This window comes from Danio rerio, chromosome 19, assembly GCF_049306965.1.
Source record: "Danio rerio strain Tuebingen ecotype United States chromosome 19, GRCz12tu, whole genome shotgun sequence".
Lineage (NCBI taxonomy): Eukaryota > Metazoa > Chordata > Actinopteri > Cypriniformes > Danionidae > Danio > Danio rerio.
The window spans coordinates 35831021-35847670 of NC_133194.1; the positions used below are offsets into that span (position 1 = coordinate 35831021).

General features: G+C 38.5%; 1 protein-coding gene across 1 annotated transcript; it reads right to left on the bottom strand.

Annotated features, from left to right (window-relative positions):
- Positions 1–759: 759 nt before the first annotated feature.
- On the bottom strand, positions 760–2879 carry nkd3l (NKD inhibitor of WNT signaling pathway 3, like). Its single transcript, NM_001083083.1, has 2 exons — positions 2527–2879; positions 760–1936 (listed from the first exon to the last, which is right to left on the bottom strand). The coding sequence occupies exons 1-2, from the start codon at positions 2780–2782 to the stop codon at positions 846–848; spliced, it is 1347 nt and encodes a 448-aa protein (NP_001076552.1). The 5' UTR covers positions 2783–2879; the 3' UTR covers positions 760–845.
- Between the last annotated feature and the right edge of the window lie 13771 nt (positions 2880–16650).

Genomic DNA, 16650 nt, shown 5'->3' on the forward strand with positions numbered 1-16650 from the left:
AGGCTCGCTCGTGTCTGGATCCACAGCTTAAACAGCCAAGAAGAGAGGAAAAGTTACCTTACAAACAGGCCAGCGGGTCAAATGTCCCAAGTGAGAGAGAGAGAGAGAGAGAGGCAGAGGTGAAGTTTTACAACATTTCTCCCGAATAGTGAAATAGCGGCTCGTGTGCTGTGCCGCCGTCCCTCGCCCTCATGCCTCCGCTCCGTCCTTCGCCATAGTATTGTGACATCGTGCATAGGAGATAAATGACGTGATCACGTAATAACCGGTTATGATCAATTACTGAACTGATATCGATCATTTTGACACCCCTTGTAACGAGTAACGACACAGCACATAAAAAATCTATCGAATCTATCGGGAGTAAAAGTATTAAACTCATGGAAAATGTGTACTTAAGTAAAAGTGGAAGTAGAAGAAAAAAACAATACTCCAGTAAAGTACAGATACTGCCTTTCAGTACTTAAGTGCGGTAGTGAAGTAATTCTACTTTGTTACTATACATCTCTTACTATACACATTTTTATTTAATATTTTTTCCCAACATATAAATTTGGACAGTTTTGGACTGTTATTTCAAGTTATTTGGTTAGATTAGCTCCAGACTAGATAATCTAATGTGTATGCACAATATAATGTTGTAAAGCATCCCATAGAAAATCTAAATTGAATTATTAGTCATATATGCTGAGATAGATTTCTTCCAGTGCATTAGAAATAAAACTTGCAGTGATAAGAAAGAGTCATGAAACATTCAGCTTTGCTATGCACACTTTTATTTACAGGCAGGAATGTGCAGTAGGGTAAAGGTGTAAGGAGGTGTCAGGGAGGGACGGTGATCCGCTTCAGGACCAGCGGAAGTTGGGATTGTGCTTATTGATGCACAAGTGTTTGAGTTTGGGATCATTTCTGTAGCGTTTCAGCAGGAGATTTCTCTCATTTCTCTCCTCCTCCTTACGCAGTTTCTTTTCCTGCTTTTTCTTCACCTTCTCCTCCATCAAGCTGAACAGAACCAACGGGCCGTTTCTCTTTGACTTCTTCCTGCTCTTGATTTCGGTGTACACAGGAGGCCCGGTGCAGAACGCCTGAATCAGGAGCTCCTCAAACGCCTCATCACGAGACACCTCATTTAGCGGGTTTTGTATGACCTGCGAGACTCCCTTTCCTCCATCTTTCTGGACCTCCGTCACTTCCTCCTGCTCCAACCAAGCCGCCATCCGCCTTGGCTTCATTTCAGACTCATAGAAAGCTTCTATGTCTTCCTCCGTGTACTCCATGAATTCAAGCTCCTCATCTTCAAAGTCAAAGAGCATGAGGCCAGAAGAGGGAGAACACTCAGATGCTTGAGGCTTTACAAGAGACACCACCTCGTCAAACGCAATGATTGGAGGAATCGGCAGTGTTTCAGGAGGACTCTGGAGGAGAGACGGCTCACTGAATGAAGGAATCGAGCACAAAGAAGCCACCTCGGAAGAGCTCTGGAGGGAAAGGAGGGCTCGTTCTGGAGAGACACAGGGAGCCACTTGGATCACTGAGCTTGGCAGCACCTCATCAGTTTCCTCAACAGGCGTTTGAGGACGGGATGCTGGGTTTGAGAGAGGTGACAAGGCTTTGAGGTGAGAGGCTGGGAGAACGAGAACCTCTGGATGCTCAGGTAGATCTCCAACTGGTGTTAAGGAGGAGAAACAGGCTGAAGCTGGCAGAGGTTTGACCTCAACAAGACGAGGAAGAGACTCTTTGCTTTTCAGCAGAGGTTTGAGGCCAGCAGCCGGGAGAGCGAGGACATCTGGATGTTCAGGTTGATCTCCAACTGAAGGGGAGGAGGAGAAACAGGCTGGAGCTGGCAGAGGTTTGACCTCTACAGGAAGAGGAAGAGTCTTTTTGCTTTTCAGCTTTCTCCTCTTTCTTTTCTTTCCTCCAGGTTCTCCATTTCCTCCTGTTGGAATAAAGGAAAATATTGTTTATTATTTTTGACTCTTTTTATTTTCATCAAACAATTATTAGTATTGGTCATTTAAGGCAGGGGTTCTTAAACTTTTCAGCCCGGGACCCCCAAAATAACAGCGCCAATGACTTGCGACCCCCACTATTTTCAAGAGTGGTTATAATCATACAAACGTTGCACACAACACTCATATAAACCAATAGGTCTATATAAAAATCAAGCATATTGACAACACAAAAAGAGCAACAGTCTAACAACCATATCATTTATTTATTTTGATTATTATTTAATATTAACCTCACCTAACGAGACTGGTGGGCACAATATTTAAGTCTTTTCTTGGTTTAATTTTGGAGACAGCCACTTTAAGATCATCCTCCATGTTCAGTCGTGGCCTGTATTGATTTTAAATGTACATGAGTGCTGTAAAGGTGTCAGAAAGTTTAGCTAGTGCCATAAAATCAATCTGGTGCAACTGAGGCTATTGGTCTGTCATTAATCTCATGTACAAACCCTAGGGGCTGCAATGTAAAATCAACTACAAAAAAACAACTCTCTTATCTTGGCAGACGGGTACTCACCTTCTCTCTTGGTGCTCTGTATGTTTTCAGCACCGAGAGCTTCTTTTTCCTCTTCAGCCTGGTCTTTCGGACCTTCTCCCTCTTTGCCCGGTCTATGTCCATGATGGGACTTCACCATGCGGTGTTTCTGTGTGGACATGGCCTTGCTTTCTCCTGCCTCTGCACCTATATCAGCGATCTGAGGGCTCAGCCTTCTGCCCCATGAAGGTGTAAAACATGCAGACAGCTGCCGAAATACACTGGTAAACAGTGACATTATAAACAGTCAATGCTGTCACTGAATTCAAAAGTCGTAAAAAACACTGAAAGACACGAAAGTAGCTGTCTATCAGTTCACTCCTAGACACACCAACAGCGGTCAAGAGTCAGAACATCAGTTTAGAACAGCAGTGCAGAGTTCTAATCATGATGTCATGGAGGAGAGCTCAGCTGAGAGGCCATTTTGAATGAAAACAGTTTAAGTGGAAACATTTTAATGTAATTCGTACATCCATAACTCATGTAAAAATGGTGAATGTATAACATCTGTTAAACTTTAGGAATATATATACATATATACAGTTGAAGTCAGAATTATTAGCCCTCCTGAATTATTAGCCCCCCTGTTTATTTTTCCCCAATCTCTGTTTAAAGGAGACAATATTTTTTCAACAAATTTCTAATCATAATAGTTTTAATAACTCATCTCTAATAACTGATTTATTTTATCTATCATGATGACAGTAAATAATATTTAACTAGATATTTCTAAGTACATTTCTATACAGCTTAAAGTGACATTTAAAGGCTTAACTAGGTTAATAAGGTTAACTAGGCAGGTTAGGGTAATTAGGCAAGTTATTGTATAACTATCTCTTGTTCTGTAGACAATCAAAATAAAATATAGCTAATAATTTTGACCTTAAAATGGTGTTTAAAAATTTTAAAACTGCTTTTATTCTAGCTGAAATAAAACACACAAGACGTTCTCCAGAAGAAAAAATATTATCAGACATACTGTGAACATTTTCTTGCTCTGTTCAACATCATTAAGGAAATATAAAAAAAAAGAAAAAAAAAATCAAAGGGGGACTAATAATTCTGACTTCAACTGTATACACACACACACACACACACACACACACATATATATAAATATATACACATACTGTATAAACTGGGTACAAGGTGTAATAATTGTGACGGTCTCAAGAACACATTGGAGTGGGGGCGAGCATCCAGGAAACCGCCCAATCTGGCAACACTGGGTGTAATTTTAAGCAAACAAAATATCCCAAAACTCAAGACAAGACTCAAGTCTTCCTGCAGCAATATTATTGACATTACTGAATTGTGGGGAATAAAAAGAAAAATGATCTGGATGAACAACACACAGATAAGCCACAGATATGACTGATATTATTTAATGTACTAATTACAAGCACAGCATTATTTTCATGATGAAAAAAGTGACACATATGTAACATGGTTATTTGAAATGATTGGTTTCAGTTTTTCTAAAAAGAAGTTCCAGAAACTGGAAATGCAGCCCATAATTTGCAAAAATTGTAATCATGAGTGGAAAAAGGCAGATATAAGCAGTTCCAGCAGGAAAAGCTGTCACACTAAAGAAGTGCTGAATTCCCTCTCTTTAAGTTTCCCCAAGCTTCACTTCAAGATATTTATTTCAAGTTATTAATTTTTAAAGACATTTTTGATGATTCAAGTCCCTAAAATTTAATTTATCTATTTAACTTTAGAAAGTTCATAGAATCAGTTCATATGTTAACAATACCAGCTATGAATGACTGATATACATTTCTTTCATATTTAACATTAAGGTTTATTTTATTTTTAATTAAATAATTGAATTCCTGATGAGAAGAGACTTCTAGTGTATATTACTAGATCAATAACAGATTAATAATTTTACTTTTAGGTTGTACACCAATTCCTCCATTGAGTCACTTTATCAATAAGATGTAGAATTAATTATTGCCTAGCAAATTTTTTTGTTTCTAATTGATGTCTAATAGAGGTTTTGAGCATAGTCGTCTTGGTTAAAACAAGGCTAAATTTGGGCCGTCTATTAGACGTCAAAGATTACGCCAAAACTAGACCAATCATCAAATAAACAGAAATGAAAGACAACACAAATAAAGTCTGTCTAATCTGGGTAAGCCAAACTGTCCATAGTGTATGTGTGTGAATGAGAATGTATTAGTGTTTCCCATTGATAGGTTGCAGCTGGAAGGGCATCCGCTGTGTAAAACATATTCTGGATAAGTTGGGGGTTCATTCCGCTGTGGCGCCACCAGATTAATAAAGGCACTAAGCCAAAAAGAAAACAAATGATGGAAAATAAATAAATGAGATAAATATAATTAAATTACACTTTTGAGAGCATTAAGTTTGCCAGCAGGAAACAAAACAATATAATTTCATACATGTTTGTGTATTTGCTTACCAACAATGTATGTGCTTGGATCGAATCGATCTCGAGGACTGGCCTGTGTTGGGATCAGCAAAGTTAACGCACACTTTTCTCACAGTACAGATCCTGGACGAATCCCCGAATCTGTGCGTTATACGGTTTACCATCATCCTTGTCTATCACTTTAATGACATCTCCAATTTGATAATAGATGCCCTGAAAACAACAAGTGTGTGTTAGTGGAGAGAAAGTGGCAGGGACAAAACACTGAATATTCATTTTAAAAAGTTACCTTGTAAAACATGGACTCTAATGTGATGTGATGATCGTTCAAACCGACTGGTGCTTTTATTCAGTAGGCCAGTCCGTGCAGAGATGTATAAAGTACTAGTGACCCATACTTAAGTAAAAGTACAAGTGCTCTATCAAAAAGTGACTTAAGTAGAAGTAGAAGTGCTCTTTAAGCACCATACTCAAGTGGAAGTACAAAAGTATTCAACATTTTTCATACTTAAGTATTGCAAGTAGTTTATTTCAAAATTTACTACTCACGTACTGAAAGTAAAAGTACTGTGTATTGTGTAATGTAGTTATTAAAGAAAGCAGTAATACACTAATTGTTTTGTCTATTTTAAATATCTTTTTGGGGGCACTTGATTAAGCAGAACGAAAAGAAACAGGACTTATGATACTGTTTTTCTCTGTAAATAGTTTCTATGGTACAAGAACTCACATCGTCAGGCCCTTTTACCAGAAAATCCCTTCACTGATGAGATATTTCAGCATGTTCACTCACATACATACTCTTTCTCTCTCTCTCTCTCTCTCTCTCTCTCTCTCTCTCTCTCTCTCTCTCTCTCTCTCTCTCTCTCTCCCACACACACGCACCGCCCTGCACACACCTAAATGTACACTCTCTCCCCACTCTCACACATTCATACACTTTCACACACACAGTTCTCTCTCTCTCTCTCTCTCTCTCTCACACACACATTTTTTGTGAATTGTGGGGACCTTACATAGGTTACAATTGTTTTTGTACTCTAAAGACTATACTTTAGATTGATCTAACCCCAAATCCAATCTCTAAACACAACCCCTAAAGGAAATTATGTGTAGTTTTACTTTCTGAAAATAAAAAAAAAACTTTTAGTGTGATTGAATTTTAAACATAATGTCCACATAATTCACCTTCTCCTCATAACATCTGTGTAATACCGATGTTGTTAAGCATATACATGGGCACACACACACACACACACAAATACATATAAATACACTCTTTTACACTCTCATACACTCTCTCTCTCTCTCTTACACACACACAGACGCACACACAGGTACAATCACAGTTTCTCTCTTACACACATTATTCACTCTCACTCACACACACACACACACACACACAGACACACACACACACACACACACACACACACACACACACACACACATAGAGAACATAAAATCGAAAGGACAAAATTGCAATTCTTTAAAAAAAATTTATTTAAATTGACAACTGAAACAAAACTGGTCACCAGTGCAACGAGAAACGTATTTAAATATATAGAGACAGAATAGCATTAACACAAATTGCAAAACACGCAACTAAATTATTACAAAAAAGTGAAACATACCATATATAAATAATATTTTTAAAAATATTAACAAAAATTGGATCAATAATCAGGCTTCAGGAGCAGAACCATCCATTTTATAATGACATTAAATTACCAATCACAATTTTTTTTTTAATCCTATCTAGCCAGAAACGTTTCATAATTGCGAGTCCAGGTGGCTCGTCCACCCGAAGACAGCTCCGACTCCACACAGCTGCTGGTATACGATTGACTTTCAACAGGCCTCTCCAGCTTTCTTTACTGCAACAGGCAGAGTAAAGCGATTGGTTTCGCCCCTCCATAATGGCTGGCCATGAATGCTGAGTGTGATGGTGGGAGCCCATTAGAGCCTCAATGGCTGACAAGACACTTAGCACTCCCAAGAGCTCAAAACGGCCCTTTTATCACCGGCCCTAGGCTGGGCTGAGGCCTGAGAACTGGTGGCCAGCTGGGGCTTCACCCAACCCACACACACAAAACAGCACCTGCTTGGTATTACCCAAGGGCTGAGATTCCCACTGTTGCCCTCAGCTGGCATGGAGACTGGGAAGCAGCTGTGAGTTTTGACAGCGGGGATTTGGGAGATATGGGAAAGACAGTGGCTTTGTAAAGATTATCAGAACGTACCGCCATGAAGCGCAGTAACAGAAGGTCTGTATTGACTGGAGGATTTACGCAGGGTTGGACTCTGTTAGTGTTGCTTTGGAAATACAGCGACTTGAAGCCATTATAAAGCACTCAAGTAACCATTATGGTGTGGAAATTACCTTGAAGAAAGGGGGAAAAATACTTTGGGATCGGGATTCACTTTGGTGGAAATTACATGCACGAAGATGTTTTGCATTCTTGCTGGTTTTCACAACACTTCAGGGAGAATATCGCTGCTGACCCCGCAGTCTTTCCTTGCCCTGCTGAAGGAGTGCGTTGGGACGAAATGCATTAGTCTCGCTCAGGGGCGAACACCAATCTCATACAAGTACTTTTTTCACTTCCTCCGCCAATCTGAAAGAGCGCTGCATGAGGTGCATAAAAGTTCCATTGGTTTGACTGTAAGTGCTTCAGAAGCCATGGGGTGTTTTATTGGGGCGGTATGACGGCTTTTATCGTTTTCTTTCTTTTTTGGCAGGCCTATAAGAGGGAAATTTTGTCTCCTGATGCATGTGCAGATAAAAGGACTGGACATTTTATTATGAGCATAAGTGGCTCTAAAAAATGATTACAGGTCATGGGGAAAAAACAACAACAGCAACAAAAAAAGAATGGAAAGATGCATGAATACACAATAATATTTTCAGCACTTTTATCTATGGTAGCATTATCCTGTCTTATTGCTGCATTTGATTCAATGTCTTTTTGCATTATCGGACAGACTTCAAAAGTAAGATTTTCTTTCTGGCTGTCTTACCTTTCAGAACTTTCAGAATTTAATTTATTTATTAATTCACAGTGACGGGTGTTCCTCAGGGCTCTGTCTTAAGGTGTTTCTACTGAATGGTATAGTATGGTACAGTAAGGGTTAGTATAGATCGCCTTGCATTTCCACTGCCAAAAGAGTACCAATGGTGTAGGCATGGTGTACGACAGTAAGTTCCAGTCGACGTCATTCTGGCTTGAGGAAATGTCAAAGTAAAGCTGTACGGGTTGTTCACATATAATACAAGAAGCACTTCTTACAAAACAGATGCTTTATACACAAATACTTGTGTATAAATGTTCATGACTAACTTTTCTATAAACAGGATTTGATTATAAATGCGGATCAATGATAGGGCGAAATAGCCTACTGTAACATCTGCGGTTATATAAAATAAATCAATAAATGCAACATACAGTATATGAACACATACAGCCCCTTACAGTCTCCGATTAGTTACCAGTTACAGAAAAACACATTTAGTCGTTATTGGGGTTCAAAAACAACATGCAACATATAGCCCATAGTAAGTGCAAACCTCTCATTCGTATCTTTAATGTTCGCCAGCACATGTGACCTCTCTTAGAGAGTGACTCCTCATTCCCGAGTTCATAATAGTCCAAAAGGTGATGATAATAGTTAAACATGGCAGTTTGTTCATCTTTTAGTTGCTAAAAGAATCATTTGCTCCTTTATTTTGTATGGCTCCTCCTTTGTTTTTTTGTGCTTCGCTCTCACTTTTGTAGGTTTCTGAAAGAATCTGATGTCAGAAGAACTTCAATAATCAAGTGCACGTTATTGTCATTTGCTTAATAAGTTCGTTATTTCAAATCGAGACGAACGGCGAGCACATTTGAAAAAGCGAAACCGCTCACGTTTTAGATAGCCTTGTAAACAACTACGAGGCACCTGGTATATTCTGCTTTTCTTCTTGGCTTTGTCAAGACGATGAAAAGGTTTTTTGAGCTCGGGTTGATTGTGGTTTGTTATTATATGCATATATTATTATTGTTCAATGTAGGCATGGGTTTCACGGTATCACGGTATTGTGATTACTGCTCTAATATATATTCTTTTAAATGTCTGGGTAAAAGACAACACATTTTAAAAACAACACGTTTTAAAAACCATATATTTTATTTTTTGAAAGATTTAAAATATTTTGGAGCATTATACACGTTACGCTAAATAATGCCTATAAATCATCGACTTCTGCTCTATTCATTAGTTTCAAAAACACTGATTTTGGCATCTTTGGATATCTTTTCTGCTGGAGATACTGTTGTTCCAAAAAAAAAAAGTAAATAAAATATCTTACACATACCTTAGGAAACTTAACATCCCCCAGTGGGAACAGCAAGTCAACAGATGCACAAGGATAGCAACATACAGTATAAACAGCAAACAAAAATGACATAAATAACTGCTCACAGTGCATTAAATAAAGACAAATATACTTACAACTGAGCGATAATTTTAATAGTTCTCAAGCATTGGACTAAATGTTAAGGCTGGTAGCGAAAGTGATACATGTGCTGTCCACTCTACCAAACACTCCCTTCTTTCTCTATGGTTAGTGGCTCTTTATAAGGGTGCGAATCAACCTAGCGCGAGGAGGTCGGAAGCAGTATTGCATGTCAACATGCTAAACAATACACAATGCAAAAAGATAAATAAATAAACCATAAATAAATAATAGTAACATTTAACTGGTATTATAGACAATTTTGATGGTTTTAAAACTTTGACTTTTCCAAATCAAGTCAAGTCAAGTCAAGTCAAGTCAAGTCAACTTTATTGTCAATCAAACCATGCAACAGTACATTACACAGCAGACTGAAATTGCGTTTCTCCCATACTCCAATGTGCAATTTAAAAAAACAAAAATATGACACACACTAGACATAAACTAAACATTTAACTAATATAGTGCAAGATGAATTAAATAATAGACACTAATAAACTGTGAACAGTTACCATATATCCTATTGTTCCAGAATATGACCAAGTTGAGGTATTTATTGTAGTGCAATTAGGTGCAGTATGGCAAAAGTGCAAAGTGCAAAGTAGCAGCTTAGAGGTAAGTGTATTTTGTAAACATGTTACACGTGCAAGGAATATTAATATAAAAACATTTGAGTTTGCTTTTCTCACAGTTCCACAGATTTTTTGTGTGTGTGGGCTGTGGATTGTGATTTTATAGTCCAGTTTTCATGAGTGAGTTGAGCAGTCTAATAGCTTGAGGAAAAAAGCTATTTATGAGTCTAGTAGACTTGCAACGCATACTGCTGTAGCGTTTCCCAGATGGTAGGAGAGTGAACAGTTTATGTGTGGGATGGGTGAAGTCTTTGATGATGTTTGTAGCTCTTTTGTAGCAACGGAGCGGGTATATGTCCTGAATGGATGGTAGGGCTGATCCGATTATCTTCTCAGCTGACCTCACCACCCTCTGTAGAGCTGTCCGGTCAGCAGCAGAGCAGCTACCATACCAGACTGAGAGACTGCTGGTGAGAATACTCTCAATGGCACCTTTGTAGAAGGTAGTGAGTGCCGGTGGAGGGAGGTTAGCTCTTTTCATCCTGCGCAGGAAGTGGAGGCGTTGGTGAGCTTTCTTGACCAGAGAGGTGGTGTTGGTAGACCAAGACAGGTCATTGGTAATATGCACCCCCAGGAACTTGGTGCTTTTCACTGACTCTACCACACTGCCATAGATGGTGAGGGGGGGGTGTGACCTGTGATTCCTCCTGAAGTCCACAGTTATTTCCTTTGTTTTATTTACATTGAGATGTAGATTATTAGTGTCACACCAGTTGATGAGTTGATGTACCTCATCTCTGTAGGCCGAGTCGTCGTCGTTGCTGATGAGGCCCACAACTGTCGTGTCATCTGCAAATTTGATGATGTGATTTGAGTTGTATCTGGCACCACAGTCATGAGTCATCAGTGTGAACAGCAGAGGACTTAACACACATCCTTGAGGGACCCCAGTGTTCATGATGATGGTCTGTGAGGAGTTTTCACCGACTCTTACTGTCTGTGGTCTGTTGGTGAGAAAATCTAATAACCAGTTGCACAGTGGGGTGCTGATGCCTACAACTCTGAGTTTTCCCACCAGGTGTTGTGGTATGACTGTGTTAAAGGCAGAGCTGAAGTCAATGAACAGCATCCGCACACAGCTGTTTTTGTTTTCCAGATGAGCCAGGCTGAGGTGAAGTGCTGTTGCTATGGCATCATCAGTGGAACGCTTGGAACGATAAGCAAACTGGAAAGGGTCAAATGTGGCAGGTAGGCTAGATGTTATGTGAGCCTTAACCAGCCTTTCAAAGCACTTCATTATGATGGACGTAAGTGCTATAGGCCGGTAGTCGTTCAGTGTTGTGACTGGTGATTTCTTAGGTAGCGGGATGATAGTAGTAGCTTTGAAGCTTTCTGGTATAATGGCTTTACTCAGAGAAATGTTAAAAATATCTGTGAGAACATCTGTAAGTGAGTTTGAAATCACAGCATATCTTGAAAACGGTTATCATACCATGCCTAGTGCAATGTCTCGGCTGTGTATTTAAAAATAGCTCTTCCTTTGGTCCGACTTTATTTAGTTGAATGAACATTTTTTAGTTTTATACCTTACCCAGAATATAAAAATACATATAAAGACATTTAGATCATTTACTGTTATCATTACTATTGGACTGTGAAGAAACTTTCAACCAGCACAACAAAAAATGTTTCTGAAGACAATCACCTACTGCACCTTTAACTTTATTGTGGACAAGAAATCGTCTTTTGTGCAACTGCAGAACCTGGTTGTTGTTGTTTTTTTTTTAAATCATGTTTTCAAACCATTTCAAAGTTGTTGTTTTCTTTTCAACTATGAGACATTGCCCGTCTTAGACCTCTTTTTTTAAACCCTAATACTTTTCTATGATTTAAAAATTATTATAAGAGCTAAAAACAATAAAACAAAAGTTAAAGCTGCAGTATTTTTATTGTTCTGATGATTGAAATCACCTTTTTGTCTTTGACTTTGTTATATGAGGTGACCGAACACATTTCATAACTGATCTGTGGTAAAACACAAATGCTAAATCCTTTAGTATAGCGGTTTTGTATTGTATAATTTTAGCTCCTTGGTAATGACGGACATCTATGAAGAAGTAAAAATGCTCACGTCTTTGCAACAATACTATTTTAATTGAATTATTTTAGCGTGTTAAATGAGGCAGCGCAATAATGAGAGATATAACGATGGCCATTCTGTATTTCCAAATACCATTGTGTCCTTCATCCATGGATTATCCCAAAGAAGAAAAGCGTCCACATTTGCAGAACAATTGAGTTGACATGGACTGAAAAAGTGGAGCCAAGATCATCCCACCCGCCGCCCAGCAGAAAAGAAGGACTGAACTGCCAGAGAGACTGCTTTTGACGTCAATACGGCCTCCAACTTTCTTTGAGAAGTTATATGAGGGAATATTTTTCCCCCTCCCATCCATCTCTGCACATTACAGAAATAGTCGAATGCTCTAAAGTGGAGCTGTTTTCAGCTAGAGGTGTGATAAAAGGCTTTACTTTTGTGCTGCCGGGCTCAGTTTCATTTGGTCAATTGAATGCTGAAAAGGAGAAGGAAAAAAAAAACTTTTGCTAATTGACAATGCCAATGAAATTCAGTAGCTATTATGAGAGCTCCAGGATGAAAAGCCTACTAAGAAGCGTTTGTCTAATGCCTCTATTCACTGACTCCACAGTAGATCTTTCATGGAAACTAAATTTGCTGATTTCTTTCTTTCTCTTTCTCAAGACTTGGCATTTGCCACCGCACTATAACAAATTAAGTCTTTAGTTTGGGTGCGCTGGAATAGAAGACCTGGTTTAAAGATTGCTTGAAAACATTTCATGCTAGTCATACTCTGAAGTCTGTCACCTCCGTCACCCACATTTTTTTTTTATTTCACAAGCCAATATAAACACTCCCTTGTTGCATTGAAGTTTTCACCCAAATTAATGTGAGGATAGACTATGAAGACGCCTCAGCAGATTCCAATTAATTTCCGACAAAAGGAAGGCTAGCAAGCCAAGGTCCTCTTTAAAAAGAATGTATCTCTTGGAAAAAAGATTGTGGGCAAGAACTCATTTGTTTAACAGGTCTCATTGAAAGAAACGTTTCACGAATTTGATGAGACATTTGGAGATCTTTTTCATTCAAAAGAAATGGGATAATAGGAATTAAATATTTCTCAAATATGCAAGGTGGAATAGAATACAAAATGCTTCTTTTTAGATTTTAGACATTTTTCTTTATATAAATAATATTACTAGCACCGCATTTTGATTGGATATGAATTCTTAACAATTAGAAATATAAATTAGTTGCAGAATGTGCTAATACTTTAGACAAACATTCAAAGTGACTGAAAGTGTTGTTGAAATTGTTACTTATTTATTCATTTTTCTTCAGCTTAGCCCTTTATTTATCAGGGGTCACCCCAGCGGAATGAACCGCCAACGGTTCCAGCAGATGTTTTAGACAGCAGATGCTCTTTCGGCCACAACCCAGTACTGAGGAACACATACACTCTCACATTAACACAGCTGTGACTCGAACCAGCAACCTTCTTGCTATGAGGCGACACTGCTAACCACTGCGCCACCGTGCCGCCCTGAAATTGTTATTTTTTGCAGTAATTTATTTAATGATTTTGCATTCATTTGCAGAAACCACTTTCAAATCACCTGCAGAAGCAATCTACTAATATGATATTGACAGCCTGATCTCATGAGAAAACGTAAATATTTTACGTCTTGTCAGTTTAGTGGCTAATCGTTCAGTTCTGTCGGATGTAAATGTACAATTTTAAAAAGTTGCACCCAACCCGCCCCTAAACTCAACCATCATTGGGTAATGAGCAAATTGTACTAATTACGAATAACCACTAAATCAAAAACTTGTGAACTGCCATGAGATTGCGTTGGATATTGAAGGTTAAATAACGTATAGTTAGAATTCCTCCTTCTTAACTAAGTTAATTAGATTAACCTAGCAAGATAGGGTAATTGGGCAAGTTATTGTATAATGATGGTGTGTTCTGACTATCAAAAAACTGCTTAAAGAGGCTAACAATTTTAACCTTAAAATTGATAAAAAAAAAAAAAATGCTTTTTTACAGAAGAAAGGATATTATCAGACATACTGTGAAAATTTCCTTGCTCTGTTAAACATAATTTGGGAAATATTTAAAAAAGAAAAAAAAATTGAAAGGGTTTTTAATAACTCTGACTTCAACTGTACTGTATATCTCTCTCCCGCCTGTTAAGTCCTCTCAAGAAACAAATGTGATGTAAATTTTAAGTTGAGGTTAACGTTCTGCCTCTTGGCTTTTGATTTAAAAGCGCTTTCTTCTTCATTCACTGTAACTTTCCTCCTTCTTTCATTACACATTTCACGGGCCGGATTGCAACATTCAGCAGGAGGGACAGGGGTTAATAAGTGCAGTCACCCCTGATTTATTCAATTTGTAGAGTCCAGCCAAACAATGCGACAGGAGCTTTATTCGACCATCAGCTCAGTGTGGGCCTATTCAGAGCTTCAACCATAACAAAATGATAGAGTTCACCACCACAAAACCGACATGCTTGTTCTCTGGGGCTTTCAATAAATCAGTCCTGCTTTGCTGCACATCGTGGAAGTCTATGAATTATGGGACCATTAGGCTTTGAGCGTGTCTGGATCGCTTTCATCTGGAATGCCGAAGTGCTCTTTGTAATACAAATGAATGGGGTGGCAGAGTAGGAAAATCAGATATGCTTGTTTGGTTAGTCTTGAGGCATGTCCATGAAGAGTGATACTTCATCAAGCCAACAAATGAGGGTGAGTAAATGATCATTTTGGGGTAAACAGAAGGTGTTAAACGAGTCTTGTGACAAACCATGTTAGTTGCACAAACAGTTGAAGTCAGAACTATTAACCCACATAAGATTGTGTGTGTATCTGTGTGTGTGTGTATGGTAAAGAGGTAAAAAAATCCCATTGTGTATGTTACAGTTTTTTCAACTGCTAACACACATTTTCAAAACAGCATCACCTTTTTTTAAACTCGAAACACAATTCTCAAAACTGCACACACAACATGCCAAATGCCTCACATTTCTGTCAAAATGTAACACTGCATTCAAAATGCCATAAACACACAACAGAATGAAGCATTTTTATCAAACAGCAAACACGTCTTTCATAATAGTAAATGTTTGGATATACCATGTAAACACTGTTGTTCTAAATCTAAAGCTCTTTGCTCTTTCATAGACTTAGCTACATTTCAACACAAAGTTACAGTGGAAATAATTTGAGTGGAAACAGGTACACTGTAAACACTAATGCAATGAAGAAACAGGAAATATTCATAAGGTCAAACATTACTGCTGTATATAGTAGCATCCGACAAAACCATACACATACTGTATGTCAAAATGTAAAAAAATAAAATAAAAAACCTATAAAGTGAAAGTATATTGTCAAGAATAGAGTAAAGAACACTATTGTGTGTGGGGGGTCATCGGAAGAAAAGCGTTCATTGCCTGGAGAAGCTTTACAAAGTTAGGATATATTATACTTGCCAGTGCCAGGCTAAGAAGAATTCCTCTATTTTTTTTTCTAGAGGAATTTAGAATTTAGAAAAGGTAAATGTGCGGTAACTACGTAATGACAAGTTTAAGAGTTCAGACTTAGCTGATAATCAATAGAGCGTAATTGGCATGCTGTCCCGGGAGAGAGCCCTGAGCTCAAAATATCCTTGAGCCCGGGGCTTCCTCCCGTTAGAAGGGCGATAGAGAAGTTAGAGCTCAGGTTGGTCTGGAGCACTCCCCTGCTTGTCATCATGTGAGAAGTGTAAACTAAGGTTGTCTTGGGTGATAATCTGGTTTAGTTGATTGGCTATAGTGTATGGTTTTGGACGGTGGAAGGAAACCAGGGATCCTGGGGCAAACGCACGGGGAGAACATGGAAACTCTGCACAGAAACGCCATTCGGCCTGATAGGAGGTTGGACCAGCGGTGTTCTTGCTGTGAGGCAACAGAGCTAGCCACTGGGCCACCGTGTTGCTCCATCGGAAAAAAGGGGGAGGTAGGGGGGAACTTTAAGACGAAGAGCTCTTGTAAAATATATACCATGGTGAGCTCTTGTAAAATACCATGGTGAGCTCTTGTAAAATATATATTTTTGTTGCTCTTTTTGTTTTATTTTTCTCAATATATTTTTCTTTTTCTTTTTTTTTCAACTTTATTATGGGCACAACGGTGGCTTAGGTGTTAGCACATCTATCTCCCAGCAAGAATGTTTCTGTTTCGAATTCGCCAGTTGGCATTTCTGTGTGGAGTTTGTATTAATGTGTGTGTGAATGTGATGAGTATATGGTTGTTTTTCAGTAATGGGTGTGGGCTGGAAGGGCATCCGCTGCGTAAAACATTTGCTGGAATAGTTGGTGGTTCATTTCACCATGTCGATTCTTGATAAATAAGGAACTAATCCCAAGGAAAATGAATGAACTTCATTAGGATTAATATGCACCCATCATTGCAGAACGCCATGTGAGCAGGTAAGGGAAGGCAAGTTTATTTATATAGCACATTTCATTCACACACTGAAAAAAGTGTTGCATGCAAAACTGTTGCAAACAATTTATTTG